Source organism: Lissotriton vulgaris, chromosome 8 (genome assembly GCF_964263255.1).
Source record: "Lissotriton vulgaris chromosome 8, aLisVul1.2, whole genome shotgun sequence".
NCBI lineage: Eukaryota > Metazoa > Chordata > Amphibia > Caudata > Salamandridae > Lissotriton > Lissotriton vulgaris.
This window is the reverse complement of record NC_141696.1, coordinates 1,001,715,640-1,001,743,622: the sequence shown is the minus strand read 5'-3', so window position 1 is coordinate 1,001,743,622 and position 27,983 is coordinate 1,001,715,640. Positions and strand designations below refer to the sequence as shown.

Below are 27,983 nucleotides of genomic sequence, written 5' to 3'. Positions count from 1 at the left end.
CAGAAGGCCCATGTTAGACCTGACATCATTGGCTTGAGTCTCTCCTCCAGTTTTTTCTGTTTGCCTCCACTGTTTTACGATGTTTTTGCTGGTATATGCTTTGGGCACTGTGCCACTGCTGATCAGTGCCACAGTGCAAGTGCTCCCTATTTTAAATTACTGTATTGATTGAATTCCATGTTTGGCTTATTTGGTTTACTGTCAGTCCCTAGTCTAGTGCACCCGGGGTGCCGGGGCTTGTAAATACAAATGCCGCTCGTGGGCTTGCAGCACATGTTGTGCCACCCACAAGAGCGGCCTAGTAAAAGTATGTCTGAGGGTCTGCCATTGCCAGACCCACGTGCAGTCTAGGACTGTCACGCTGGCTGCGCTAGTACACCTACTTGCCAGTCCCTAAACCTTCCCTTAACTTCACGTTAGTCACCCCTATGGTAGGCCCACGGGCAGGGTGCGTTGTAAGTATAAGGTAGGACAGGCCTGACCAAGTTGGCATGTCCTAATAGTGAATCACCGCCATATTCGTTTTTCACTATTGCGAGGTAACCTGCTCTCCATTAGTTAGAATGGGCTGCCAGGATTATTAATGCTATAATCCTAGCGGGCTCGGGGAGCATGGTGCAATGTCGAGTTTGGTATCCCTGAACTCGGGGTTTAATTACGCATCCGTTGGTGTGGATGGTTTTTGGACTCTGGGTTTGAAAATAGCACTTTTAGAAAGTGGCTATTTTCTTGTCTAACTATTTCTGGTTTCTGCTGGTTTGGTGTCTGTGTGACAGGAGCTGGGTGGCTCCAGAGGTCTGAATGAGTCAGTGTGGGATGAGTGGGACATTTACGTTGAGAGTAGGGGGAGAGTAGTTGCTGATAGCCTGCCCTGCCTGATACAATGCTGGCTCCACCTCCTGCCAGGCGACTGATGGCTCTGTGCCTGCCATGAACGATCCTGGCCCCACCTCCTACCAGGAGGCCGATAGCTCTGCTCCTGCCAGTGACAATGCTGGCTCCACCTCCTGCTGGGCGTCTGAGGACCCAGCCCTGCTCAGTGAATAGGCCAGGTGCCTCTGCCTGGATCCACCCACAACAGACCCAGGATGTTGGGAAATTCCCCTGCATGGACAAAGGGATCAAAGCCAAAAAGGGGTATAAGAGAAGGACCCCGGAACCAAGAATTTAGATCACTTCTGACAAGGAACCCTGAAACCAAGGACAAGAAGCCTGCTGATCCAAGGACTTGCCTACCCCTTCTGCCAGTGTGCTGTTTGCTGGGGGGAATCCTGCATTGCTTCTTTATTTTTGCCAAGGAACCAGGAGAGAGGAACTGTGTGTGTACTCTCACGCTTTGCTAAGAAAATCTCCAAGGGCTGGAAGAGTGCCAGTCTCCTCTTGAAGTCACAGGGCTAAAGGACTTCATCTGCTTAAAGTGCTATTTGCTGGAACCTGTGAATCCAGCACCTTTGAAAGAATCCAGCGATCTTGACGCCGACGGACGTCGCCGAATCCAGCTCGACATAGTGAGTAACAGCTCCAGTGTCCCGCTTCCTCGACGCCGGCCGCCGGGCCCGATCGACGCCAGCAGCAACGCCAGTGAGTAGTGAGTTCGGCTCCAGCTCCAAGGGACCTCGTGTCTGCAACGCTGCTGATCGCGTCGACTTCGAAGCCCTCTCGACGCCGTGAGTGCTGCTCACACTTGCAACAGCATCATCGACATCGACGACTACTGAGGCCTGATCGACACCGACGACGCGACGCCGGATTGCTCGACACCGCTGATCATCGTGTGCTTCATTTTCCTAAGGTACTGTGTTGTTGGGGGTCCGTGTGACTCTGGGCTCGACGTAGCGCTCCTCGCGGTCGACGCCGAACCTTTGGATTAACTTTGCCTCGACGTCGTGTGACTCCTGTGTGGGTTACATTGTTGCCAAGAACTGTGTTTCCAGGAAGAAGAGTTGATTTTGATACGAAAGACTTTGTGCTAAAGAAGAAACTACATTTGAACTATTATTTTCCCTTCCAAGAGTATTTATTAAGATTGTGTATATTGAGGAGCCACGACGGCGGCCAAAATGGCCGCATAGACGCCCGGCTCCGCCGCTCGCCCTCGCCTCCCGCACCATCCTGGCGTCCATCCTGCATCCCAATCGTGGCCCCGTACAGATGAAGGCATACGAAGCCTGGCCATGTGATTCCGGTATAAAAACCACCCCGGATGACCGGGAACCGTCGTCCTAAAGTTTCCGGCCTTACAGTGGGCGAGCCGGGACCTCGAGTGGCGCCGCAGCCGACACAGAAGTGAACAACATCGGCCCTGATCGGCCACACTGGTCCGGTGACCCGGACCGGGACTTGCAATCGCACACGGCAGTAGGCGATCGGGCGGGACTTGGCGCTGGAGCCCCCGAGCATCGCTGCAAATGCTTATGCCGGTGCCTGTGACTGCGTGTACATTCGGCTGCGCTTTGAAACACGCGGCCAGGACTTGATCTACTCTGGAGACTGCCGGTGCGCGACCGCACTCCGTGTGATGCTGATTCCTGTGGGAGACTCCGGCTACGGCTGGTAAGCGGTGTGCGGCGCTGTGTGTGTTTTTGGACTCGAGTTTGCCGAGTTATGACCTATTCGCATGCCGCGAGTAACGATTGACTTCCCGGCTGCCTGTTGAGTCTGCTTCCTATCCTGCTTGGAAGACTCCTGGAGGGGAGGTGTGCTGTGTCGGTGAAGGGGTGATGGAACCTACGGTGAAGGATATCCTTCTGGCCCTCACAGACCTGCACTCAGCCCTGAGATGTCGGTGGCTGGTCATGGACGACCCGCAGACGACCACAAGGTCCTCAACGACAGACGGACAAAATGATGATCGGGTGCCCGACCTTTCCCAGTTTGCTGCCGCTAAGGACTCCCTGGAGTGTGTAGTACTGGATTGTGGAATCAATGAGCAATATTGCCGTGGTTGTGTGTCTGCTGCCCTTCCTATCCTCCAGTCTGTTATCTCCTCTCCTGCTCTACAGCACCTAGTTTTCTCGACGACGAGTGCATCCTGGAGATGTGTTATCACATCAATGCTTCTGCTTTCGCTTGCGGCCGGGATGGCTCCTACAGGGATTGCTGGTCCACCGACTTTGCCTGTCCATGGTATGCGGAACTTGTCGACCTCGGTTCGGACTGGCCAGGGCTGAACTTAGACTGTTTCTGGTGCTCGGTGAATGATCCCGGTGACGAAGTGTAACATGGCTTGTGTTTGTGACTCAGGGGGATTGGGATGAACGTAAATTGCTGCTCGCCCTTCATCTTGGTGGCCCTACAGGCTTTCTGGGTTTGAGGGGGGGGGGGCGGGCGAGTTTGGGGGCTGGAGCTAGGACCCTCCTCCGTATTTCCCTTTTCGGGGTTCTTGCTGGGGAGACAGGCATGCCTATGGGGGGGGGTGGGCCGTGGCCTTCCGCGGCATGCAGGGTGGGGGTTGGGGGATGGGATGTGTTTTTGTTTCTTCTTTGTCTCTATGGCCCTACTTTCTCCTTTCTTCTTTCTTTGTACATCTTTCCTTTTTCATATATATTTCTTTATTAAGTTAGGGATGGGGGTTCGGTTTCCTTGGGAGGATCACTGTTTGTGTCCTTTTAAAACTACGAACTTTGTTGCCGTTTCTTGCTCTCATGAGTAGGACAATGTGGTTCAGTATAAGTGGTTATAGCTTCATATCCAGTTATTGTTCTCCCAATGGTGCGCCTCTCTTGAAGACTATTATCCTGTTATGTGACTTGCTTAGTATGTGATGTCGTAATATTGCACGCAGTCCGATCCTTCAACTTTATTATAAATTGGAATCCTCCAATATCCTGGAACATTGTGGACAATTTTGCTCGTCAATCCTGATTTATTGGGATAGGCCGGACCGAGGAACACTGTGTTGTCACCCCTCGCTGTGCGAGATTCTGACTCCTTGTATGTTATTGTTAAGCGGTTCTTCGGCCTTTATTTGCCTTTGCTCGTGATGTACCGTTGAGGTTTTCCAAATAAAAATTTTTACAAAAAAAAAAAAAGATTGTGTATATTTTTGTCGTTATCTGGTCTTGTGCTAAGCCTTATATAAAAATCCTTATTTTTATAATACTACTGTGACGTGCCGATTTGTAGCGTATTCACTTTATTACTGTATGTGGTCACAAATGCTCAACACACAGCCTCTGAGATAAGCCTGTCTGCTCTGCCAAGCTACCAAGGGGGTGAGCAGGGGTTATCAAAGGGTGTGATCCCCTTGCCCTGACTAGAAAAGGTGTGTCCCTATTTGTCAGAAGTGTATAACTCTGCCAACTAGAGACAGCCGGTTCTAACAGCCCAAGTACAGGACATTAGCGTAGTCCAACATGGACATAATGAGGGCCTGAATAAAGGTTTTTCTGTGTGAGGTCTTAAGTAGAAACAAAAACCTCTGCAACATTTTTAGGAGGCCAAAAAAGATCCCTGCAACCGCCTGAACTTGGGGTGCCATCCAAAGAGTGTCATCTATTTTTACTCCCAGGTTCTTTACAGTCCTGACAGCGGCCTGGGGTGGAGACATATCTTGAGGTCACCATTGTTTCCAGACATTCAGCGGCAAGAAGCCGGAAAAAATTATTTCGGACTTATCTGAGTTACATTTCAGATGGTTATATTTAAACCAAGCAAAAGTTTCTTTGAGGCATTTGCTATACAAAACGGAAAATGAAAAGATTCTTTTCATTTTTTAAGAGCAGGCAGTGGTCTGCGGGACCACTGCCTGCTCTTAAAAATGGTTTTACAAAAATACAAATGTTTTGCGATCGCAAATGCGGTCACAAAACATTCATACATATCGATGCGATTCGGTACTAGGAAGGTACGCCCTAAACATGCCCCTTCCTAATACCGAATCGCAAACCCATTTTGTGATTTGGTAACGGGTAACCGAATCACAAAATTAAGTTTGCTACATCGGAAAAGGAATTTTTGCGTTTACAAACGGACAGATTCTGCCCTTTTGCGAAAGCAAAAACACTTGATACATCTGGCCCATACTCACTTAATTCAATGTAGAGGTTTGCACCTGGTGTCTGCTATATGATTGAAGAACCTGCGAAAAAGGGGGAATGGCATAAGCCAGCATTCTTTTAAAAAAGATAGAGTTAAACATTCTGGTCCTGGAGGTGAAGATACTCTTTATAGCTGTAGTCAACTCTTCAGGCACGACTGGCTGCTCCAAGGATTTGCGCTCCTCTGTGTAAAACTGTTCTGGGATAGTTTATGAGAAAAATCTATTATGGAGCTGTGGATTACAGTGTCGGTCTCGTACAAATGTTTATATAAGTCACAAAAGATTTCTAGGCTATCCTATCCTTATATCTCATTTTCTGATTCTCTTTATCATCTGTTATAATGTGAACGGCATTTTGGGTTTGCCTATGTTTTAGTTTTGCAGCTAACATTCTGCTCACCTTGTTCCTACTCTAATAATATTGTTGTTTGATAAAGGATAGTTTATACCCAGCTTTATATAATTCCACAGACGCTACTGCCCCATTGTCAGTAGCACCTTTGTCCAGATTTTGTGAGAGTTTGTGGATTCATGCTGGGCTGCTACTTCTTTTAATTTGTTCTCTAGGTATAATCTAGAGTCCATTTGGGTCAGCAATGCAGGTAGCCCGTACTACAGCCTTCAGCCCGTCGCAGGCTGTAAAGAGTGACCATTTTCTGGTGTCATCGTGGTTATTTATTGATTTGTTACACTGTTGTTTGTCTTACTAGTGGGTCCCTTAAGAATGTGTCATGCCTAGGCACCAAGACGTTCCTTTATGTGCCAGTGCCAAGACACCTTCGGGTATTTGCGCGCTTAATAAATGTATTAACTTAAAATAACATTATGCAGACTCTCCACATTCTGTTGCAAATGTAAGGGGGGCATGATATGATAAAGATAGGCCCCCTCGGCCCTGGTTATGAGTTTCCTCTTTTTATTGGGACACAAAGAGTGGCGGATCAGGAGCATGTCTATCCAGGAGTAAGATCTATGTGCAGCTAAGGGGTGGGAGCAAACTCTATTATGGGATTGACAAAAAGTTCAAGCATCACACAAGTTGCTCTCTGTAAGCAGATAATGCCACTTTGTCTCCATCATGTGGAAACGTTTTAACAAGCTGACTGCCAACAATGAGGTTACAATCATATCCCATAATTATTGGAATTGCGTTAGTTCAAGCATTGTCATAATGGTATTTTTCAGGAAGTCTTGGCCAAAGCTAGGGCCATAAACAGCTGCCAAGCAAATCTGGCGCCCCTTCAAGGTGCAATTTAAAAATAGAGACCTGTCATCCTGGTATGCTGTGGACGACTCCTGTGAGAAATTGGTCTTAGCACTGATTAAGATTAACATCCCTTTTGTTTTGCCTTAAGCTGAAGCAAAAAACTATTGTAGGAAGAATTACAATTTCATTCTCTTTGTATCTTTGGGCAGAAGTGTGTCACTCGGAGAAAGATGACGTTGCTCTTAATGTGTTAAGAATGGTGATCAGGTTATTAGGAGATAAACATTACATCTGATCCCGTAGTCATGTTGACAATTTACTTCAGGATAAATTAAGGTGTGCTGGAACTTCTCTATCAAACATTTCAACAGCGGGGTTTTGGGTGGCTCTTCTGTGGCAATTTATGCTTGTTTGTCTGGTTCATGGAGTCCTATTACCCAAAGTTGAAATCCTTCCACTTTACTCCCTTGAATCTCCCCAACATGTTTCATCACAAACTACAAATGATATCAAGTTTTCAAAAGATAACTGAATAATCTTGAATGTAAATAATGAAGTATGTAATTAATCTCTGCTCTCCCTGTAGCCAGATTAGCCTGGTGATCTTACTCAAGAGGGCAACATCAACTAGGCATCTAAATGTGGGAAAACCACCTTCAGTTTTCTTCCACCGCTCCCCTACCCCGACCCATACTTATCGGATATTGGCTTCATCGTTCTAAACAACAGTGCCCAGGATGCCAGGAGCTGCTCCTTGGAATCTAACCACTCTTCTTTCAATATAGTTGGGGATATTCTAGTCATCTGCTACCAGGGGGTGTGTGGAAGTATGCCTATCGTTGACTTCTCTTTATTGATGATCGAAGTGTATGCTTCCCAGTTTCGTATTTTCCATTTGAGAGTTGTTCAGGTTCTTCTGATCTGGAGTCTCAAGCACATCAGAATCTGTTGCATCAGGGGTCTCTGTTTCCTCTAGTAACTGAAAAATCCATCCGGCATCCTTCAAAGATGAGAAGTGAACTCTGTGTTCTTGCCATTTGAATGATAAAAAGGGTGGACTTGTCTTTTGGGGATTTTTGCTTTCTGACATTTTTCAGTATAGGATGAAGGTCCTTCTTTTTGTTGGGTAATTTGGGCAAGTACTGGAAAAAGAGAATTTTATGGCAGTCAAATGCAAAGTATTCACTCTTTCTCACCACTGACATTAGCTCTTCTTTCAGGTGATAGAAAGGAACTCTGATCAGGATGTAAGGACGGCATGGGATTTGATGCATTTGTGGGTGTGAGGCGTGAGCTGGATCCTGTCAGAAGGATGTCTTCCACTTCTGGCGTTATGAATAATTCTTTGAAGAGATGTTGAACGTACGGTTGTCACCCTCTGAATTCTGTGGTACTCTCCTACTACAACTATTATTACTGCAAGGTCTCTTTCCTAGGCCTTCCAGATGGGTTTGAAGGGAGATGGTCTGATCTCAGAGTCAAAAGAGCTCTTGGTTTAAAATTTCCAGCTCCTCTTCTTGCGTGTGTCTAGTTTTTTCCAGAGGTGGGACCCATCACTCAGCTTGCTCAGGTCACTGAACTTCTTTTAAGTTGTATTTCAGCTCCGTATGCAAAGAAGAGAAATCTCATCTTTGTTCCTGGAATACATCCATCAGGAATTTTTCATTGATCAGGCAGTGTTTATCTGGAGTTTCTGTATCTTCTGTAGATGTGTCTAGGAAAACATATCTTTCAAAGAGAGCTGCCGCCATTTTAGACTTCTTCTAATGGGAACTGGCATTGTTGAGTCTAAAGAATATCCTCTCACACTTAAAGCATTCTTTGTACAATGTAAAAGTCACAGTTCCTTGACATTGAGACTATTAAGATGCTTTAGAAGAGATACTAATGCTGGCTTAGTCCGTGTATGCCAGGGCCTAGCAAATGTTGCAGCCAGCTAAACAGAGAAGGGAGAATTGTGTTCCCTGTTGTCTTCTAATCTATAAAGTGTATAAGGATGATGAGCCTAGCATGCTGCTTTTGGGAGGTGTAGGTAAGAGACTTGAGTTTGAAAATGCCTGGAGTACAATTTGGGTAAATGGCCTGCATGTTGTGTACGGGGAAAAATAGGGATACAATATCCAGAAATCCGCCTTACTCCTGGATATTGATTTGACTGGACTTATGACGTCATGCTGGGCAACTGTTGTCTTCACTGTTGGGATACCAAGCGCTGCTTAATATGTGGCAGCCTGGATGGTCTAGTTCTCTCCTGATGTACCTGTGACTGCAGTGGGTAATTTTCTCTAAGATGGCAGCCTTATACTCCCCCGGAATGCATGTCCACTCTGGCGCTGAGCCTCCTGCACGAGTGTGTCGCAAAGGAAGCTCTGAAAGGTCATATTTCTAGGCCAGTTTACGACTGGCAGCCCTCTCCTGCTACGGACTGTTGAAGCTACTTACCTCAATCCAGTTTCAGAGAGGCGTCCTTCTGTCTCCTTGTTATTCTAGCAGTTACCATTGCAGCTGCAGTATTGCCTCCGCTTATGGCTTCTGGACTTTGGCAGCATTGTACTGTACTTCTGGTATCAAACTTCAAAGGGTGCAGATGTGCTTTGCAATTGGCCATACTTCACCGGCTGCTCAAAGGTTCCACCTTTGGGTGTAGAGTTTTAAATCGGATTGTTGAAATGACGGCACAGTGCAATGGATATCCCTGTCGGTGAAGCGAAGGGCTTTGATGTATATTCTTCTTACAGGTAACCAGTGTAAAGCCTCAGGGCCTGGTATGATATAATCATGTCTGTTTAGGCTGAGGATTTGTCTGGCAGCTGTGTTCTGTACTCTTTGACAATTACACGTTCTGTAGGCCCAATCTATTTTTTTTTAAACCTTTATTAGAGCAAAAACCATACAGCAGTGCACATACAGATTGGTCACGAGAATACAAGGCAAAATTCAAGAGTCGAAAATAGATGAGAACGCTCTCCACAATGGGCAGGCCACATTACAATCGCAGGTACGAGTCAACAGATGAGGCAATGAGCAATGTACAGCAGGGTCAAGTTACAGAAAAGAAAGGGGGGAGTAGTACAGCCGATAGGATCCCAGCATAATATAGCACATAATGTACAGCATCAGTAAATATTAAGAACTCCCAGCACTCCGTGATATTCCTAGGGATGCACATAGTATGAAATGCACAGTGGACAGTAGCATCCCGGAACCCCCCAGGCATCAGAAGCCAGCATCCGTCGCAGATCTCACATGACACTCCGGCATAGGTAGCACGCATAGTAATCAATCATATCTCTTCATAACAGTAACGTATATCCACCAGGGATGTCACCTCTCACACCCCGCCGTCCTGGCTATCACTATCCGAGTTTGCCCGCTGTGCGGCCTTGGTCAGCCAGTAAATCTGCAGTGGACTCCAGAAGTCTCTGGGTCTACACCGCACAGGCATCAAGTCAGCGTATACATTATATTGATCCTGACAATATTCAATATCATCCAACCATTCCTTAAATTTCGGAGCCCTGCCTCTTCCCCACCTACAGCCTATCCTTCTTTTCGCCAGTAATAAAGCGACATCTGCAAACCTGCGGTAGGTTACCAGAACTTCCTGCGTGTATCCCAGCAGCATAACCAGGGGATCCAATGTCACAGCCTCCTCAGTCATGATTTGCAGTGCGTCATAAACCTAAGCCCAATAGTCCCGTATCGCACTGCACTCCCAAGCCAAATGAAGAAAGCCAGCTCCCTCCGCCCGACACGGAGCGCACCTGTCATCCTCTGCCGGTCGAAACCTAAACTTCCTAGCTGGTGTGTAGTAAAATCTCTGAACAAATTTATAATGTATTATCTTTAGCCGGCAGCTAGATGAGATATTGGCAGTGACGCCACAGCAATAGGTCCACTGCTCATCAGTGATATCAACGCCCAATTCAAGACTCCACTGTTCCCACACATGACTGACCGGAGTCACTCGCTGCGTTCTAATGGTGTTGTACAGTTTCGAAACCAGATGTCGGCCATCAGACACCTGCTACAGTGGATATGTGATTGCACACCTTAGTTGGTCAGTTAATATTTGTCAATTCGAGCGTTATGTGATTCTATTCTAGGTTTGTGAAGGAGTTGCGTGCTACTACCTATGTTGAGAAAAGACCCTATGATTTCTCAATACAACAAGCTACAAAATGGGACTGTGGGCAACCCACAGCCAAGGTAGTGCACAGCCAATGGACAATTTCACAGCGTTTCAACATTCTTCGAGTACCACGGAACCTGCTCTACGTCCCGAGTATTGACGGACGCAGAAACCGGCACAGCTTTAGGTGAGAGCCCATGCTTCAGACGTGTCATGTACTCTTGTTTTTAAAAAAAAGCATAGAGCCATATTTATATTGTGGTCCCTTATTCACCAGATTTCCTACGTGCTCCAGTAGTGAGAACATTCAATACCCGATACATTAGTTTAAAGGCAAGCCCATTACAACTTGTTATCTATCGCTCTTCTTATACTTAAATGGGTCATGGTACACACATTATGAATCTATCGTCACACGCTTTGGGTGATTCTTATCAGTTAGAATATATTTCTGTGGTCAAAATTACACACCAATATTTTTCTTTTCCTTTCTTAAGAGCACCCACTTTAACTCGGAGTGCAAACCCTGATATCTCAGCAGTATAATGACTGCTTTTTTGTTGTGTCATAGATTACTGTGGATCGTGAAACTTAATTGAGAAGCTACCTCAATTGACAGAACTGTATTCCCCTGACGAAGGGTTCAGCATGGCGAACCCGAAATGCATTGGGACTTTGGAATTTTTTGAAGCTTACAACGCTATTATATATATTCTTTTCGCAATCACTATTGTACTATTTATGTTATTCAATCGTTTGAAAATTTGGCTCTTATGATTTTGCATACATGTTTACCAGCATGCATATAATGTTCTTAATCATGTTGTGATGTCTTTGAAGTACGATCAATTGATAATTGCAAAAACGTACATAAAACATTTTGCTTTAAACTTCTTGTGTAACCAGGTTTGAAGTTCACTTATAATTTTGTCGAGACTTTATTGTCCATTGGCTGTGCACTACCTTGGCTGTGGGTTGCCCACGGCCATCAGACACCAGCATAGCATGCAGTGGCATGACCACCCCCGGTTCATCCGGAAACTGTGGAAGCCAATCACGGAGCCCCTGCCGGAGCCGTATTTAATAAAAAACATCTAAAGGAGAGAGTCGTTCCTCACGGAAGAACTGGTCCCTCGTACGAAGAGTACCCTCGAGAAATAGGTCACCCCACGTGGATATCTTGTTTCGCTTGCACATGTTTTGAAACACCGTTTCCTGCAGCAGCGACAATTTTGGGTGATACGCAAGTGGCAACGCCAGCGAGTACAACAACGTGGTTCCCAAAACCTTTGCAATACGAGTCCACGCATCTATCGTGCATGTCACCGTGGTGGCCGGTGTCTCCACATCACTAACTTTCCCGAGTACCATGCCATTGAGCGGTAGGTGATGCACAATCCATTCCTCAGCAGCTAACTGCGGCATAAAGGGCGTGGGCCGCATCCAATAATACGCATAGTGCGCCTGGGCGCTCAGATAATATACCTCAAAATCCGGGACATCAAACCCCCCCTTGTCATAAGGCAATGCAAGAATAGACCATTTCAACCTCGGTTGTTTGCTCCCCCAAAACAATCTAAGGAGTTCCGCCCTAAGGCGTTTAAAAAAATAGGCGCCGGGGTGGTATGGGACATTCTGAAACAAGTACAAGAAGCGCGGGAGTACCGCCATCTTCACCAGTGAAGCTCTGCCCGCCATAGAGAGCGGCAGGGACATCCATCGCGTAACATCGTCAGCCAGCTTAGAGATAGCTACACCGTAATTGAGCCTAATCGTCTCTTCTCTATTAAGTGAGATCCCTATACCCAAATAGCGAAGATCGGCATCGCACCATTCCAGGGGATAATCCAGCTGCAATCTCTCAACAGCCGCCATGAGTGGGAAGAATTGTGATTTCTTCCAGTTCATGTGCACACCAGATATTCTACCAAAAACAAGAAGCTCCCGCAGTAGCGGATTCAGATTCACCTGTGGGTCCTTTACATACAAGGTGATGTCGTCCGCGTAAAGTGACACACCTATCTGGCGCTGAAAGCAGTTGAACGCACTGTGTTTATATAATTGCCTGATTCGACACGCCAGTGGCTCTATGGCGATGGCAAACAACAGTGGGGAGAGAGGGCAGCCCTGCCTAGTACCTCTCGTTATAGGCAATTGAGGGGAGAGAGTTCCGTTAACAATCACTCTGGCCACAGGTCGGGTGTATAGCAATTTCACCCACACAATAAATATTTTAGGAAAGCCCATTCTACACAATATATCGATGAGGTAATTCCATTCCACCGAATCGAATGCTTTCGTAGCATCCAGAAAAACTGCGGCAACAGGGAGCTCAGGAGCTATAGTCGGAAGTAAGGAGAAGAGGGTGCGAAGATTATGGGTGGTCGCACGCTCCGGCACGAAGCCTGACTGATCCGGAAGCACTATAGTGGGCATAAGCAAAGACAGCCGTGACGCCAGTACTTTTGCTAGTATTTTTGCGTCGCAATTAAGCAGCGATAGGGGGCGGTAGGAATCTGTGCCCAAAGGGTCCTTACCAGGTTTTAGTAGAGATGTAATTGCCACTTCCCTCATCGACCCCGGCAGAATCCCTACCTCAAAAGACTCCTCAAATACCTCCTTAAGCACCGGGGCCATAGTATCAACATAGCATTTATAGAACTGAGCAGGGAGTCCATCCAAGCCTGTCGCCTTTCCATTACTCAGAGACATTATGGCGTCCCGTATTTCCTCTACTTCCAGGGGCCCTCTGAGAAATGCTCTATGACCATCAGAGAGCCAACACAGTGCAAGATCGTCAAGAAAGCCCCCATAGCGGACCTCCCCCGTCTGTTGTGTAGTGTACAACTGTTCATAGTGGTGCATGAAAGCCTTCTGAATCCCTATTGTGTCCTGGCACCAGGTACCGTCTTTCGTTTCTATTTCTAGGACACCTGTGCCAAAGCGTGGGTGTCTCGTGAGGGCAGCTAGTACTTTACCCGGTCTTTCCCCTTCACAGTATTTCCTAGCAGTCCAATATTTCCCCCTATATTTCACTTCCCTAGCAGCCTCTTCTTCGAAGTCCGACAGTTTTTCTCTAAACCTATGACTGTGCTCTGGGTCCGTGTCTCTGATCATCCTGTTCTCCAGGACTTTTAATTCTGATTCCAACTTTGATGTGGTCTTAACAATATCCCTGAGTACCCCACAGCTTTTAGAGATCGTAACCCCTCGAATCGTCACCTTAAATGCCTCCCAAATCATCTCCACACTATCAACCGACCCCTTATTCCTGGGAAAAAACGCCTCTATCTCCTCCCCAAGCTCTGCCTTGAAAATGGGATCCAACAGTACTGAGGGGAACAATCTCCAGGGAGGCCGAGGCCTATTGAGACCCGGCATTGTCACGACAACCCTAACTGGGCAGTGATCTGAATAAGTTCTGGAGAGGTGCTCCACCTTGTGTATCCCCATGCTAAGCCCCCGCGACAGAAAACAATAGTCCAATCGCGCCCAAGTACGAGCATGTGTCGTGAAGTGTGTGCCTTCTCTACTGTCAGGGTGCGCAAACCTCCAGCTATCTACCAACCCAGCCTCCTCCAGTATGCCCCATAAGACGTCTCTCGCTTGAGTGTTATATTGGTTACTCCCGTCAGACCTATCCGCCACAGGTCTCAGTGCTATGTTAAAATCACCGCCCCATATAATATGTGTGGCTTCTATGGCAACGACGTGTCCCCAGAGGCTAATAAAAAAATCAGGAGTGTCAACATTGGGTGCATAACAGTTCACAAGCACAACAGCATCTGAGCCAAGCCTACCCCACATTATCACATACCGCCCACCAGGATCCAACTTCACCCCCAACTCCTGGAAATTAAGCGTTTTTTTGATCAACACAGCAGTCCCTCGAGCATAGGACGAATATGATGAAAATTTCCTGACGCGGGCCCAATGACTAGCGAATTTAGGGTCCACCTGGGGGCAAAGATGCGTTTCTTGTAAGAAAGCTATCTGCACCTGATGCCTATCCAAGTACGCCAACACATTCCTACACTTTCTGGCATCGTTAAGACCCTGCACATTCCAGGACATGATTGATAGTTTATCCAGCAGGATGTCAGCCATTATACATGTTACAAACCATCAACGCAGACCTACTCATGTGCACAAATGGCCGCCCAGGCGAAGAGCATCCTAGCAAAAAAACATTATGCAATCGCATCCGTGTCCAATCTATACCACAATCATACCTCATAATCCCCTCTCCCCAACTCGATAACACCCAACAACCACACATCGGCCCCACACTGCCGCAGAGCTCAAGTCCACAAACTGGAACATTCCGAGCAATGCAGGCTGCCTAAGGCGAGGGCCCACAACATACCACCCAACAAGCACCCAGCAACATCCCACCATCCAACGGCAGCAGGGGCGGACCTGAGCGCAAGGCACAAGACCTTCCCACAGCATGATAAAACAAGAGAGGTCTGTCACAGTGCAAGTCCGTCTAAGCCCTCGGTCCAGGGAGGCAGCCACGATCATAGCAGTGTGGAAAACAAAAAAATAAAAAAAACAGTCCAAAGGGACCATCGAACTTCAGTACAAGTGCACCCTCCCGCCACCCACCTGAGCAACCCCAACCTGCCAGGACCCTTAGTCCCCCCCCCCCCCCCCTCGGTTAACAAAGCCCAACCAACTCAACATTTGCATCATTAGCAACAAGTTCAATGGGGAATGCCCTTCAGGGTGTAATCTAGAGGCGCACACAACCACCCCCCACACCTCGCCTTTGACCCGCACGTCACAAAGTAGGCACGGCCCAGGTAGTGGGGGGGGGGGGGGGGGGGGGGGGGGTGCCTGGAGTACATTACCACCGTAGTCCAGTGCTCGTCCAGTGTCCTCGGGCATTACCCGCCAAGTCCATCTCGCAGTCCTCCGCATCGGAACCAGACAAAGAAAAGGGAGAGGGAAAAGAGGGGAAAAGGACGGACACCAAGCACTCAGTGTTCAGTCTCATTCATCTTCGTTGGCCGAGTGGAAACCTTCCTGTCCATCGTCTCCATTCCGTCGTCCCGCTGCACGCTCCCTCTTAAGTCGCTTCACAAAGTCCTCCACCTGTTGCGGGTTCGTAAAGAAATGCTGCTTCGCCTGGTGCGTCACTCTCAATTTTGCAGGGTACGACAGGGCATAGTCCACCTGCAGCTCTCCAAGTTTCTTTTTGACGTCAAGGAACTTACGCCTCTGTTCCTGTACCACAGGCGTGAAGTCCGGGTAGATGGAGAAGTTGACCCCTTCACAGGATAAAGTGCGGGTGGCACGAGCCACTCGAAGAGCCGCGTCTCGATCCCGGTAGTTCAGGAGACGGGCGATGATCGGTCGCGGCGGGGTCCCAGTAGCAGGCCGCGGTCCAAGGGTGCGCCCTCTCCAATATAAATTGCTTGGAAAAGGCTTCCGGGCCGATCGCTGCAAGCAGAATCTTTTCCACGTAGGTCTCCATCCTACCCACATTGGTCGTCTCCGGCACACCCACTACGCGTATATTATTGCGACGACTTCTGGCCTCCAACTCCTCATTTTTTGCAGCTATGACCCGAAGCACATTGTCCATTCGCGCAAGTTGTGTTGTGTGGGCAGCCGTCGTATCATCATGGTCAGATATACGTTGTTCGGCCGCTGTAATGCGTTCCTCATGGACGTCCAATTTTTGCACCACAGCATCCATTCGCGACAACATTTTGTCCACCTTGTCCACTATAGTGGCAAACCCCTGCCTCATCTCCTGCATCATTTGCTGAAAGTCAGGGGCAACAGGTTGGGAGACAGCAATAGATACAGTAGGGGGGGGAGCGGGAGCCCCCCGCGTCCTGCGCATTTCGCAATCCTCTCTTGGCCGCCATGGAGTCAAATGACAGTTTCGGCTGTTTATTGTCCGGTTTACCCATGACCGGTCGTCAGCAGCAGCCCAAGGCAAGCACTGGGACACTGGTGTTACAAAAAACGGCCACCAGTCACAGGATAATGCAGGCCAAAAACCTCCTCCATCCCCCAAGCACTCACCGCAGGAAGGAAGATCAAGGGAACTCGCAGCATGCAGGTTACACCAACAACAGAAATGAAGCACACAAGCCGTAGTTCAGTCCAAGGGACAACCAGCAGGGAGGGGGGTCGTGATTGACAGCAGCAGTTTCCTCCGTGCGCACCCCCCCTACCTCAGAAGCAGTTCACCAGTGCCATAGCTATTAGATGATCATCAAGCCTGTCGACCCCCCTCCGCAGCCCACTCTCCAGGTGGTAGGAACACAGGCCGCAGGGTCACCAGGAACAAAGTACAAACAGCGGCACGCCACTCGGCAGGCACAGCAGGTGGGAAAGTGCCTCGCAGCACTGCTGCATCACCCCAGGCCGGTTGCAGATAAATAGCAGTGTAGCCTCCCCACCATGCGCCAGCAGTGTCCTCCGCTAGCTCCACTAGCGCAGAGTGAAGACAGCACCGTTCTCAATGAGCGTCCTCGGTCCCACGCAGAGTCAAATGATAGCTGCACCGGTGTATAAAGGGCTCGGGCAGGAACCGCAGACAAAAATCAGCGCCGCTTCCGGCGCCCGGGATAGCAATTCCGGCAGCCAAGCGTGAGCCAACCAGGGGCAGCCATTTTCACCTGCAGTAAACAGGGGCACGAGCAGGCACAATACCCCGCCTCACCTGTCTCGCACAATGGCCGCCAGTCCACACGGCCGCCGGAGCCTGCCGCCACAGCGCGGCACAATAGGCGACAGCCGTGCAATATATCACAGCGCCTCACCACTCGCACAGGCAGGATCTCCGCCAGCCGTCCTCTCGCCCCGGTGAGAAGCGCCCAACGATCAGCGCCGCGTCCGAAGACTCCGCCGGGAGTGTCTGCAAAGGCCCACTTGCCTCGTGGTGCGCCGCGGTCTCACGTAGATCGGCGGCCCGGCCAGCAGCATCAGGCGTCCCCAGGTCACCTCCCGGTCAGATCTGCCACCGGCTGTAACTCCGGTCAGGAGCGTCAGAGACGAGCGAAACTTGAACCGAAGGTGCACCAGGATAGGTTCAAGTGAAATTCACAGACAGATCGAGCACAGGTGGTGGTAAAATAGGATAAATAGTGGATAAGGTCTCCAGGCTGCAGGAGCCTCACATTAGTGCGGCCATGCTGCTAGTGCGCCCTCTAGTGCCCCTTGTAGGCCCAATCTATAGACAGTTGGCATAATCCAGCTTTGGGGTCCCCAATGCTTTTAATGTCTACACCCCAAGAATGGCAAGCTGTAGCACAGAATTCCCATGATGTGGGAGGCACTTTCAAAACATTGTTCACTTGGCTTTCAACCCATCAGCACACTTAAGTTCTTTATCTATGTGGATGTGGTGGGCAAAGATCCAATCTCTTTAGGCAACAGTCCGCACATTAGGATTACAGTTTTAGAAAGATTTAATTTCAGAAGGCTTCAAAGCATATATGCATCAACTACTTAAGGAAATTCTATGAGCCACGATGTCCCAAGATCTGATAGTTATTCCAATTAAAGGATAATGTGCATCATCAGCATAGTTGCAGCAGGTTAGGATTTAATTAGATCGGGGAGTAGTGTAAGATACATGATAAGAAGTAGAGGTGCAATTGTTGAACTTTGAGCATGGCGAGTTCCTGCCTTTTGAGAGAATGGTGTTGATAAGAAAAAGTAATGGTGCACGTTTCAATTTCTCAGTGAGGTATTACTGGATTCATTTTAATGTATACCTGTATCAAAAAGCAGCTGAGAGATCAAGTAGGATCCAGTGTTCTTGTGGTCAATCAAAAAAAGCAGTGCTGAGTCTGTACATCTTCCAGATTAGAATTATGTTTGTTGGCGAGCAGGGGGATTTTTTTTTGCCTAACTCTGAAATCTGGATTAAAGTTGCTTTTTGACTAGTTTACACAAAAATGGTCAGTGTCCTATAAGCATATAGTTTGTTGGGTACTTTGGATCCAGTCCTTGCCTGTTCAAAGATGGTTTAATATAGGTTTCTAAGTTCATTGGGAAGGTCTTCTCATGAATGATTTATTGATGATCAACTAAGGCTGGTGTAGCCAGAAAATAGCTTTGAGGAGGCTCTTGAAAGTATATGGGGGCAGGGGCACAGGTCAGCCAGAGAACTAGAGCTGCTCAAACAGAATTCCTTTGTTCTTTGATGTAAAGAGAATCACACCAAATACCTTTGCTTAATTAACTCTTATTGTGATTTGGCCCAATTTCTGTAATGATGTGTTGCTTTCATCAGGAAATAGATCTTAAGTGCGTTTGCTTTTTCATTAAGATGTTCTGCAACAAAGTTGCAAAGTTTTTCTGATTGTCATCTTTTGAGATGCAGTCCAGTAGCTGGAATTCCAAGATAAATGTACATAGTTCTTTAACTGTAGGCATTTGAAAAGCATTGGTTTCGTGACTTCAATAGTTCTTTAGCTGTTGGCATGTGAAATGGACTGTTTCAGTAGCTTTTTTCGATTTTTGCTTTTTTCTCCACTGGCATGCTAGTATTCTGATTTTCCTTTTGAATGCACTGGGAATTTATATTTGCGGTGAAGCAGCCTGCCTTCTGTTCTGGTTGCCTTTGCCTTCACGTAGTAGAGCTGTTTAAAAACAGATGTCCTCAAGCACCACTGAGCTCACGCAGTTTTCTAAAACGTAGTAGCCAGCATTTTTAAATGCAAGGTGGGAGTACTTACTTGTTCGCAGAAGGTTATTAAAAATAGTCTTATTTTGTTAAATAAATAATGACAAAGTAAAATGTTTGTGACATTAGTCACGTGATGTTAAATTGATCAACACTGTGAGGACTACATGAATATCAAATATGTCTCATTAGGTCATATTTTGACTAACTATAGAATAGTAGGCATGTGTTTTAATTTCATTTTGAGTCCGCTATTGCAATAGAGTACAATCAAAACAATTTAGCTCCCAATTTTTAAGAAAAACTTCTGTACCACAAATATAATACAGTTAATGAATTTACTCTTACTGCTTACCCAATGTACAAACGGCTTATAAACTATTTTCACTTGACAGCAAGGAGATACTTATTTTATTTTTATGAAACATTGTTCGAAATTTCTCATTTGAGCACTTCATATAACTTACACATAGATTTAGATATCCTAGTCAATTTCAGAAAGTGAACCTCACGTTACATCACCCATAGTGAGTAGTAGAATGTACTTTCAATGCTCCAATTAATATGCATTTGTGGGTATGAGCAGTCCCATTGCACCTTATTTTTCCTTTCCTCCCAAATTCCTTAATGTAACAGACACCACACACTGTATCTCAGGGGCTCCACAGGCATTTCATGAGCCCTGGAATAGCCTCTTGAAGGACGCTTACTAATTCTGCCCCCCCCCCAGCTCCCTTCCGCCCAATCTGACTCATCTCCAAGTTAATTAATTGCAGTAAACTCTGGTAACAGGGATCTTCCAATTGTGTGTAGACAGCATGGAACAAACATCAAAACAACATCTGACCGGGAATAACATTAAAACAAACTGAACTGCTATCTTTCTATGCACCACAAGAGTGATAATTAAATGCAACAAGGCCACTGTATCACTCAGGGGGACATGGCTGTAGGGGCAACACAGATCACAATTGGCATACAGCTTTCTTACAGAGCTCAAAAGTAGTAATTTACTGAACACCAATAACACAGCAGATAAGCTATGCTTTAAAAGCCAGTGCAGGTGTTGCAGCAGAACATACTTAATCCCACCAATAATGTTCTCATCAGCTAAGCCCAATCAAACTAATCATATTAGAAACAGCCTTTCAACAAATCACTATCTTCCACATGCTCATTTTCAACAATGAAAAATAAAATTACTTTTCTCTCATTTAAATTACAAAAACCTGCATCTTGGTTTTGATTTATCACATGTGACATACTAGATATTAAAGTGCCTAACAGAAGTATAAAGCATCAAATTAATTAAACAGGAGTGGAAATAGCTTACATTAGGATATCTGGAGGTTTTGGGCCAACCATCGATAGCAACAATTATTCGCTGTCCTTCCAAAGCATCAGCTTGTCGTGTCTCTATGCGAATCCTAGGGATAGAGCGATCTGCTGGTGTGAATAAATGCTTTCTTGCCTGTCAGTAAAGGATTCATCGAAGTATTAGTAATAATTAGTGAGCACAGTATGGAAAAATATAAAATGTCCACATTTCCAAATAAAACTATTTCAGTTTTACCTCCTTTATGAGTGACTTGGACAGCATGCCACAGTAAGGTCTCCAGTTTCTTTTGATTATGCCAATCACTCTTCCAGTAGGTTTCGACATGCTTTTTGTCCCCGTAGTTTTCAGCTAGAAAATGATAATCAACAGACTCTACATTTCACGACATTCACCCAACAGGATAAAAATGTAAAGATGCTTATGATTCATTGGCACAAGGAAATGTATTCCATGTTCATTATGACATCATCGGAATAACAATGCAGCATAGTCATAGAAAGCCATCCAATCTGCTTTTAGGATGTTGTAATATTCTCTTTTACTGTCTCTCTCTTCTTTCTTCTATTTCTATCTTACTCTTTCTATCCCTTCTATTCTAGAACTCTTATTCTATGATTCTTATCTGCTCTGCTACTGAGATGGACGGCTCTGCTGTGGGTCCGTTATAAATGCTTAAAAGACAAATAAAAGTCTCTACTTTAAACTGAAGACTTCCTGCCTCCATCCTCTCATTCTTCAGTACATATTTTGGTACCAGGAGTGTCACTAGAAAATGGTATTTGCACTAGGAATGGCTATATTATTCGTCCAATTTCTCTTAGGAATAAATTAATCTCGATTGCACACACAGGACATTTAGGAGTTACTGCTACTTGTGAGAAACAGAGAAAATTACTGGTGGCCTTCTCTAAATGCCCAAGTTCATTCCTTTGTTGATTTGTGTCCTCGATGCGTTGTCTCTGACAAACATTGGAAGACGACACATAATCCTCTACGTCCTGTTTCTTTACCTGATGGTCCCTGGATAAAAGTAGCCTTCGATTTTGCTGGACCTTTTAATCTACTACCTATATCATCAAGATTTTTATTGGTCCTGATTGATTATTTCTTCAAATGGATTTATTTTTCTTTTGTTGAATCAGCCTCGACCAATTCTGTTTTGCAATTTCTTAAAAATGTTTTTTCTGCTGAAGGTCCTCCAAGAGAGCTTGTTACGGACAATGGTACTCATTTTGTATCAAATTCTATGCAAGATTTCTTAAAACTCATGGATATCAAACATGTTCAAGTAGCTTTGTACAGTCCTGCTGCTAATGGACTTGTTGAAAGAGCGAATCGTTTTCTCAAAGAAGGGGTTCAGACTGCTCTATCCTCTGGATTAGATGTGAATCTTTTTCTTAAAAACAAGGTTAATGCATATCACAACTCACCTCATTCAACAACTAATGTTACTCCTTTTGAGTTGTTAAGAGGTAGAAAATGTCTCACTTTGCTTCTTTCTTCTTGGTTGGAGCGACATTCTCCTAGCTCTTCTTCAAGTTGTATAACCAGTAATGACAAGCCTGTTTTACGTCAAACTGTTGCTTTAGCTCAAAGCAAACAAAAATATCATTTTGATATTCGCAAACATGCTAAATTAACACAATTTAATTCTGGTTCGTATGTCCTCATCAAGACACCTTTTCTTGTCAAGAAAGGGGAATCTTCTTTTTCTGCTCCTTATCAAATTTCAAAGGTTGGTCTCAGTTCTTGTTTACTTCTTGATGGGAGATGGTGGAACAAGAATAGACTTGTTCCTATTTCTGATGAGCAAGCTGCGATTTATAACAAAACTGCTATTACTCGGAGTTTGGATGATTATATTTTGTTTGCAGCTGCTGGTTCTTCCTCTAATGTCACATCATCTAATTTGCATTGTAATGTTGTCGCCTCCACATCTTCTACTTCGGGAGGAAATGTGGTCTCCATTCCAACTTCTGAAAATGTTGTTGATGTCCCAACTTCTGAAAATGTTGTTGATGCTTCTGATGTGGTTTCTGTTTCTACTTCAAAAGTACCCTCAAAAAGGATTTGTAAATTACCTGTTCGATTTAAAGATTTTGTTTTATCTTAATATTTATTTCCTTTAATGTTGTATTCTATTACATTTTTTAATTCAATGTATCATTTCATATTCCCCAAAAAAGGGAAGATGTGCAATATTCTCTTTTACTGTCTCTCTTCTTTCTTCTATTTCTTACTCTTTCTATCCCTTCTATTCTAGAACTCTTATTCTATGATTTTTATCTGCTCTGCTACTGAGATGGACGCTCTGCTGTGGGTCCGTTATAAATGCTTAAAAGACTTAAATAAAAGTCTCTACTTTAAACTGAAGACTTCCTGCCTCCATCCTCTCATTCCTCAGTACAGATGTACAATCTATAAGGAAATACTGAAGAAAACCTTGAACTTCAGTAATGCATGCCCTAAAATTATTTGGAATTGAAGAGAACGATTCAGAGTGATGAATAAATAATATGTAAATTATTACGTCACAAAATATTGTACTCCCTAGCTACTCCAATGAACTTTGAAACAGTGTTACATTAGCAGTAGCCTTTACAAAAAGATGCAAACTCACTCTAGAATCAAACTTGACTTGTAGAACACAGCAGTAAAAAGTGGTCTCAGGGGAGATGAAAAACTAATGAAGTTCAGCAATAGCCTGAAAGCATCTGGTCTCTAGGACTGAGTGGTATGTGAACAAAAACTATCCTAAAATAGGAGTACTAATAGAATAAGTAGGACTTAAGATCCTTACAAATGCGGTCCTTGTTATTATGCTGAAGAGAAAGTGCCACACTGTCAAAACTGCGAGGGGGGCAAAAACCAAAATGCTATCCATCTTATATGTATGCAGTAGACAAAGAACAGAAAAAGGAAAGGCCGGGAGTGGAACACAACAAGGGGAGAGGAGTTGGCCTAACGGTTAGGGTGGTTGACATCGAATGTGGGGAACTGGGTTCGAGTCTTGGCAAGGACGCTGAACATCCTGTGATTCTGGGCAAATCACTTAATCTCCCGTGCCTAACAAAAATGAATGTGTCCTCATGTAGTACAACTGGTGCTATGTAAAGCGCTCCAATACCCGATTCGTGTCAAGTTTGTGCTATATAAAACTCTGTAAACAAAAATATGCTGTGAAAATCAAGCAAGAAATGAATACACTTAGGTCCGAGTTAGTGTATGACCTGAAGGGGTAAACAGCGCACCGTAAACATCTGTCATGTTTTGGACGAGATGCAGCATTTGAACAATCACATTTAACAGATAATGGGTTAATCTATTTTAGCTAGATTAGCAGCTTCCACCACTGGAATGTGCAGATGATGAGGAATGAAGATAATTATCTTCTTCTGCAGTCTGATTTGGTGGGAAGATGCTGAGATCATAGTGTAGAAGCCTAAAAAAAAAATTAAAGTACAAGTATGCAGTAAAGTTCAAAGAAAGACTTATCTATTACGCATTTGCGGGAGGGCAGCCGCTGCAAGAGGCTGACCTAAAGTACAATGATTCACATAGGTTTTATACCTTTGATAAATCTTGTATAAATAACAGCCAATCAGGCATCACCCAGTGTTGGAGCTTTCCAAACATTTATCTAATCAATCAACAACATACTTTTAGCTATATCTGGATATTGGTTTATGAAAAGTTCTGCAACCGAAGCAAAGAAGCAGTACACTTATAGTTTCAGGACCACCATTATTTTTCAAGGCATTAGGTCATTGCAAACTCGGCACAAGTCTTCAGACGTTATGCAAGCTCCTTATAACTATCACAAAATGGAACTTGAAATAAGATGGCTTCCAAAATAGAGCTCATCTGTTCGTTGAAAGTGACTGTTTGTCCAACCGAAACTCAAGGTGTTTAATCTCAAGGGCAAGCAAATGAGAAAAGTCCACCTTGCTAGGCTAAAAGGTATGATTTCACACACTGCCCTGGCCCTAGACCACTTTTTCCATCTGGCGGACTTGGGTTCGCCCAACCCTGGATGATAGAAAGAGAGTCCAGTAAGCGATCAAAGTGCAAAACAAGCTGGGTGTCACCTACATAGGAGACTGAGCTAACTGAGTACATTCTAATTATAGTCCCCAGCACTTGCATGCAGATGCTCAGCAAGAAACAGGAAAGTTGAAACTAGGAAAAGGTTACATCAGGCAGGTCCACCATCACCAAACAGTGGAATAAAATAGTAAAATTCACAGGATCAAGAGTTCTAAGACAACAAAGGCCGCTAGGAAGCCAAAGTCTAAACTGAACCTGACATCGTCTAGTATAGTGACCCAGGAGGTGCTTGGTTCCCCATTAATGGACGAAACATAGTTGTGGGAATGTAAGATATCCAAAGTTTCCACAAAATTTTAAAATGAATGTGCCAGAAGAACAAATTTATTAGCTTCAAGTTGTTGTTTCTGGTGCATACTCTATCTAACTTCAGAGTCCTCACCTTAGAATATCCCTAGGCACCAGACTGAATCCGGAGATTTGTAATAGCAGTGCTTCTGTGTGCTGCTAGGTTGTGTTGTGCAGCTCTGTGCTGACTCCATACAGCCCCAGAAATGAAGGAGCATAACCACTTATAAACCACACCTCTGCACACTGACGTCAGCTTCAGGTCTTTTCCCTATTCGCACCCTCAAACAAGAAGTGTGCACAGTTGTTTGTAACAGTGTGCCAAACAGTAGCGTGGGACCTTTATAGAGATTAATAAGAGGCAAGGGAGGAGGGAGGGCACTAAGGAATATGAGGTTAGATAGAGCATCCACCAGAAAGAGCGTTACCGAAAGTAAGTAACTTGTTCTTGTGGTGAATACTAACCACAGATTCCACATCTTTAAATAGATACCAAAGGAATAAATCTCAAGTTGGAGGGTCAGCTGAATGGATTGAGACCAAGACGTCTTGCAGAACAGAGTGGGCAAAGTGCCCTTCCCGCCGGACCTGGCTGTCAAGACAGTAGTGCTTCATGAACTTGTAGCTTGGCAAATATTGACAACAGACACCTCTTGTGCCAAAATAGTATTAGCACCCTTGGCCCTGGTGGAATTGGCTCTCAGGACTTTGGAGGGCTGCTTCTTGGCCAGCGCGTAGTACATCTTACGTCAGAGGGTTATACACCTGTACAAGGTACTCTTCTGCACACACTTTTCTTTCTTCACTTCAGAGAATCTCACAAAAAGTTAACTGATCACTCAATGGTACTTTGTACGATTGATGCACAAGCTTAAATGCCTTTTAGGGTCCAATCAAATCTCTTTCAAGCCATGAGGGTAAGCAAAGAAGGCTGGTAGAGAGATGATTTGCCCAATGTGGAAGAAAGCTGCCACAGTCCTCAGCATCATCGCATCCTGGAAAAAACATTACGTTGGGCATTTGCAGGGAAAGTACCAGTAGCTCACTCATGTGGCGAGCTAATGTAACCACAAGGAGAAAAACAGTTTTAAACGTCAAGAGATGGAGTGAGCAGCTATGCGCAGGATCAAAAGGAATACACATGAGAAACATTAAGACCAAAGACAGTTCCCCCTGCAGCATCTAAAACGGTTTGAGAGGGAATCTGGGTGTCAAACTATGAATAAAATTACATCACACAAAGTGAATTAAACAAGGCTGGCTGGTCCAGAAAACACAGAAAGGCCTGAAAAATGAACCTTTCACAGTGGCCACTACAAAACCTTTCTGAGATAAAGGAAATACAAACAAAATGAAGCCTGAAAGCTTCGCCTATTAGGGATCAGAGTCCTGGACACTACACCAGTTTGCAAACTCGGTGCAATGCCCAGCGTAGATTGATTCTGCGAAGAGTGTCTGGCAGTGAAATATACCACCTCAGATAGTAGATTGAAAGCAATTAGGTGCTCCACACAGAGTAGCACACAGGGACGCACGTTGCACACATTCAGGGGGAGGATTCTGTCCTGCTGCTGGGAGTGGTCTGCCTGAAGTGGCAAACTTATCAGAGGCGCAAAGCCTTGCAGCACAGGACCAAAGACCCCACTCTGCCCCTCTTGCTGCAGAATCAACTGGCAGTGGTGCTGCCCGTGCACCCGCTAACCCTTGATGGATGGCTAGAGGGACTTAAGGGTATAAATAATTGCCCGTAACTCCAGTAGTTTGATTTGAAGCCAGACGTCCACTGGGACCAGAGCCCTTTGAGCTCTGGTCTCTGGTCTCTATCAACCCCAGGTGACACCTCCTACTCTACAGCAATGGATCACTCACCAACGTCAGTTCTGGGTGGGGAAGGGAGTGTGGTCTGCCGCAGGACAAAGTACTATCGGTCAACAAACATCGCAGATCCTGCCCAGTTTCGAACAAGCCCTGGATAGTGTTGGAAAGGCAGATCCGACAGCAATGTTTTAACTGAGCTGGAAGCCTGGATAATATCCTTGTTATTACAGTTAGGCATGGCACGGAAGAAAGAACTCTTTCAAATTTTCAGTAGCAAGAGTCCTAGTTTCCTCAGAATATGATAGTCTCCATTTTCTTTTGGGCAGTCTTGTTGCCAGCCTTTCAGCCCTATCCCATCTCAGCATTAAACCACTAATAATCCTACCCTGTCCAGAGAAAGGTTTATTTATCGTTGGACAGTCCAAGTTAATAAAGGCCTGCAACAGAAGGTCAGACACATTCAGATGTTAGGGCAGAGCTGCTCCAAATCAAGCTTATTCCACAGCTGTGCCTAGCCTGAAGGGGTCGGAGAGACTGCTAACATAAGGGGGTCACAGAAAGCAGAATATCGTGGACTAAAATTGATTAGTCCACAGAAAAGGTTATATAATCAAAGTTTGCCAGATTTTGTGGTTAAAAGAAAATACATCTAGAGTATGGCTAGTGGTAAATGTCATATCATTTACCCACAGCAGAAGGACTAATGAAAACAGAAATTCAGAGGGAGAGGACAGATGGCAGGTAAATGTCCCTGAGACCAATAGGACCATATCTTTGGATTATCTAATGGCCAGATTATCTCAGAGCTTAGGAAGACAATCCTGATGTCTTTTTGTTCAATGGGAATGAGATCCAAATCCAATTGTTGAGAGATATATACTGTATTTAATGATCTTGTGAAGCAGCATAAGCCTGATAGCTGTGCAGGGATACAAGTGGTTAAGTGTTAGAAGACATTTCAGTCTTATGCCTTAACACAGTAAAACTCTAAGTACAGCCGAGGGGCAGGGGGTGCATGTTGCCCTCCTGACCTTTACATGTGGGCCCTTGTGCAACAGCAGCACTGGGCTTCTGTTTACTCGTCTCTGCAGAAACATTAAAAATATGTTCAAAAACAGCAAGCATTTATTTAAAGGTTTAATACAGTAAAGAAATACATTCTGTGACTATGGTGTCCTGCACAGCTTAACTTTAGGAACACTTTAGTTTTTAAAGACAGTAAACATGTAAAAATGATAAATTATACAAATTACCCAAAGTAGGGTTCATTAACATGCAGAACCGTTTCACATTATTAAATCAAATTTATATCAGTGCTGTAGGTAAGTGCTCCTTTTTGACAGGGTCACCCCCATTTTTTGCCTGGTATTTAATGTGATTTCGAGTGAAAGTGCACTG

The 27,983-nt window shown here is 45.2% G+C and overlaps 1 protein-coding gene across 1 annotated transcript in view; it reads right to left on the bottom strand.

Annotated features, from left to right (window-relative positions):
* DIS3 (DIS3 exosome endoribonuclease and 3'-5' exoribonuclease) overlaps positions 1-27,983 on the bottom strand; it is a 226,601-nt gene that overhangs the window by 154,958 nt on the left and 43,660 nt on the right. Inside the window, exons 7-8 of the mRNA XM_086934891.1 lie at positions 20,607-20,720; positions 20,367-20,504 (exon numbers count right to left, since the gene is read on the bottom strand). Of these exons, the coding sequence (XP_086791017.1) occupies positions 20,367-20,504; positions 20,607-20,720 (252 nt within the window). The remainder of the gene's footprint in view (positions 1-20,366; positions 20,505-20,606; positions 20,721-27,983) is intronic.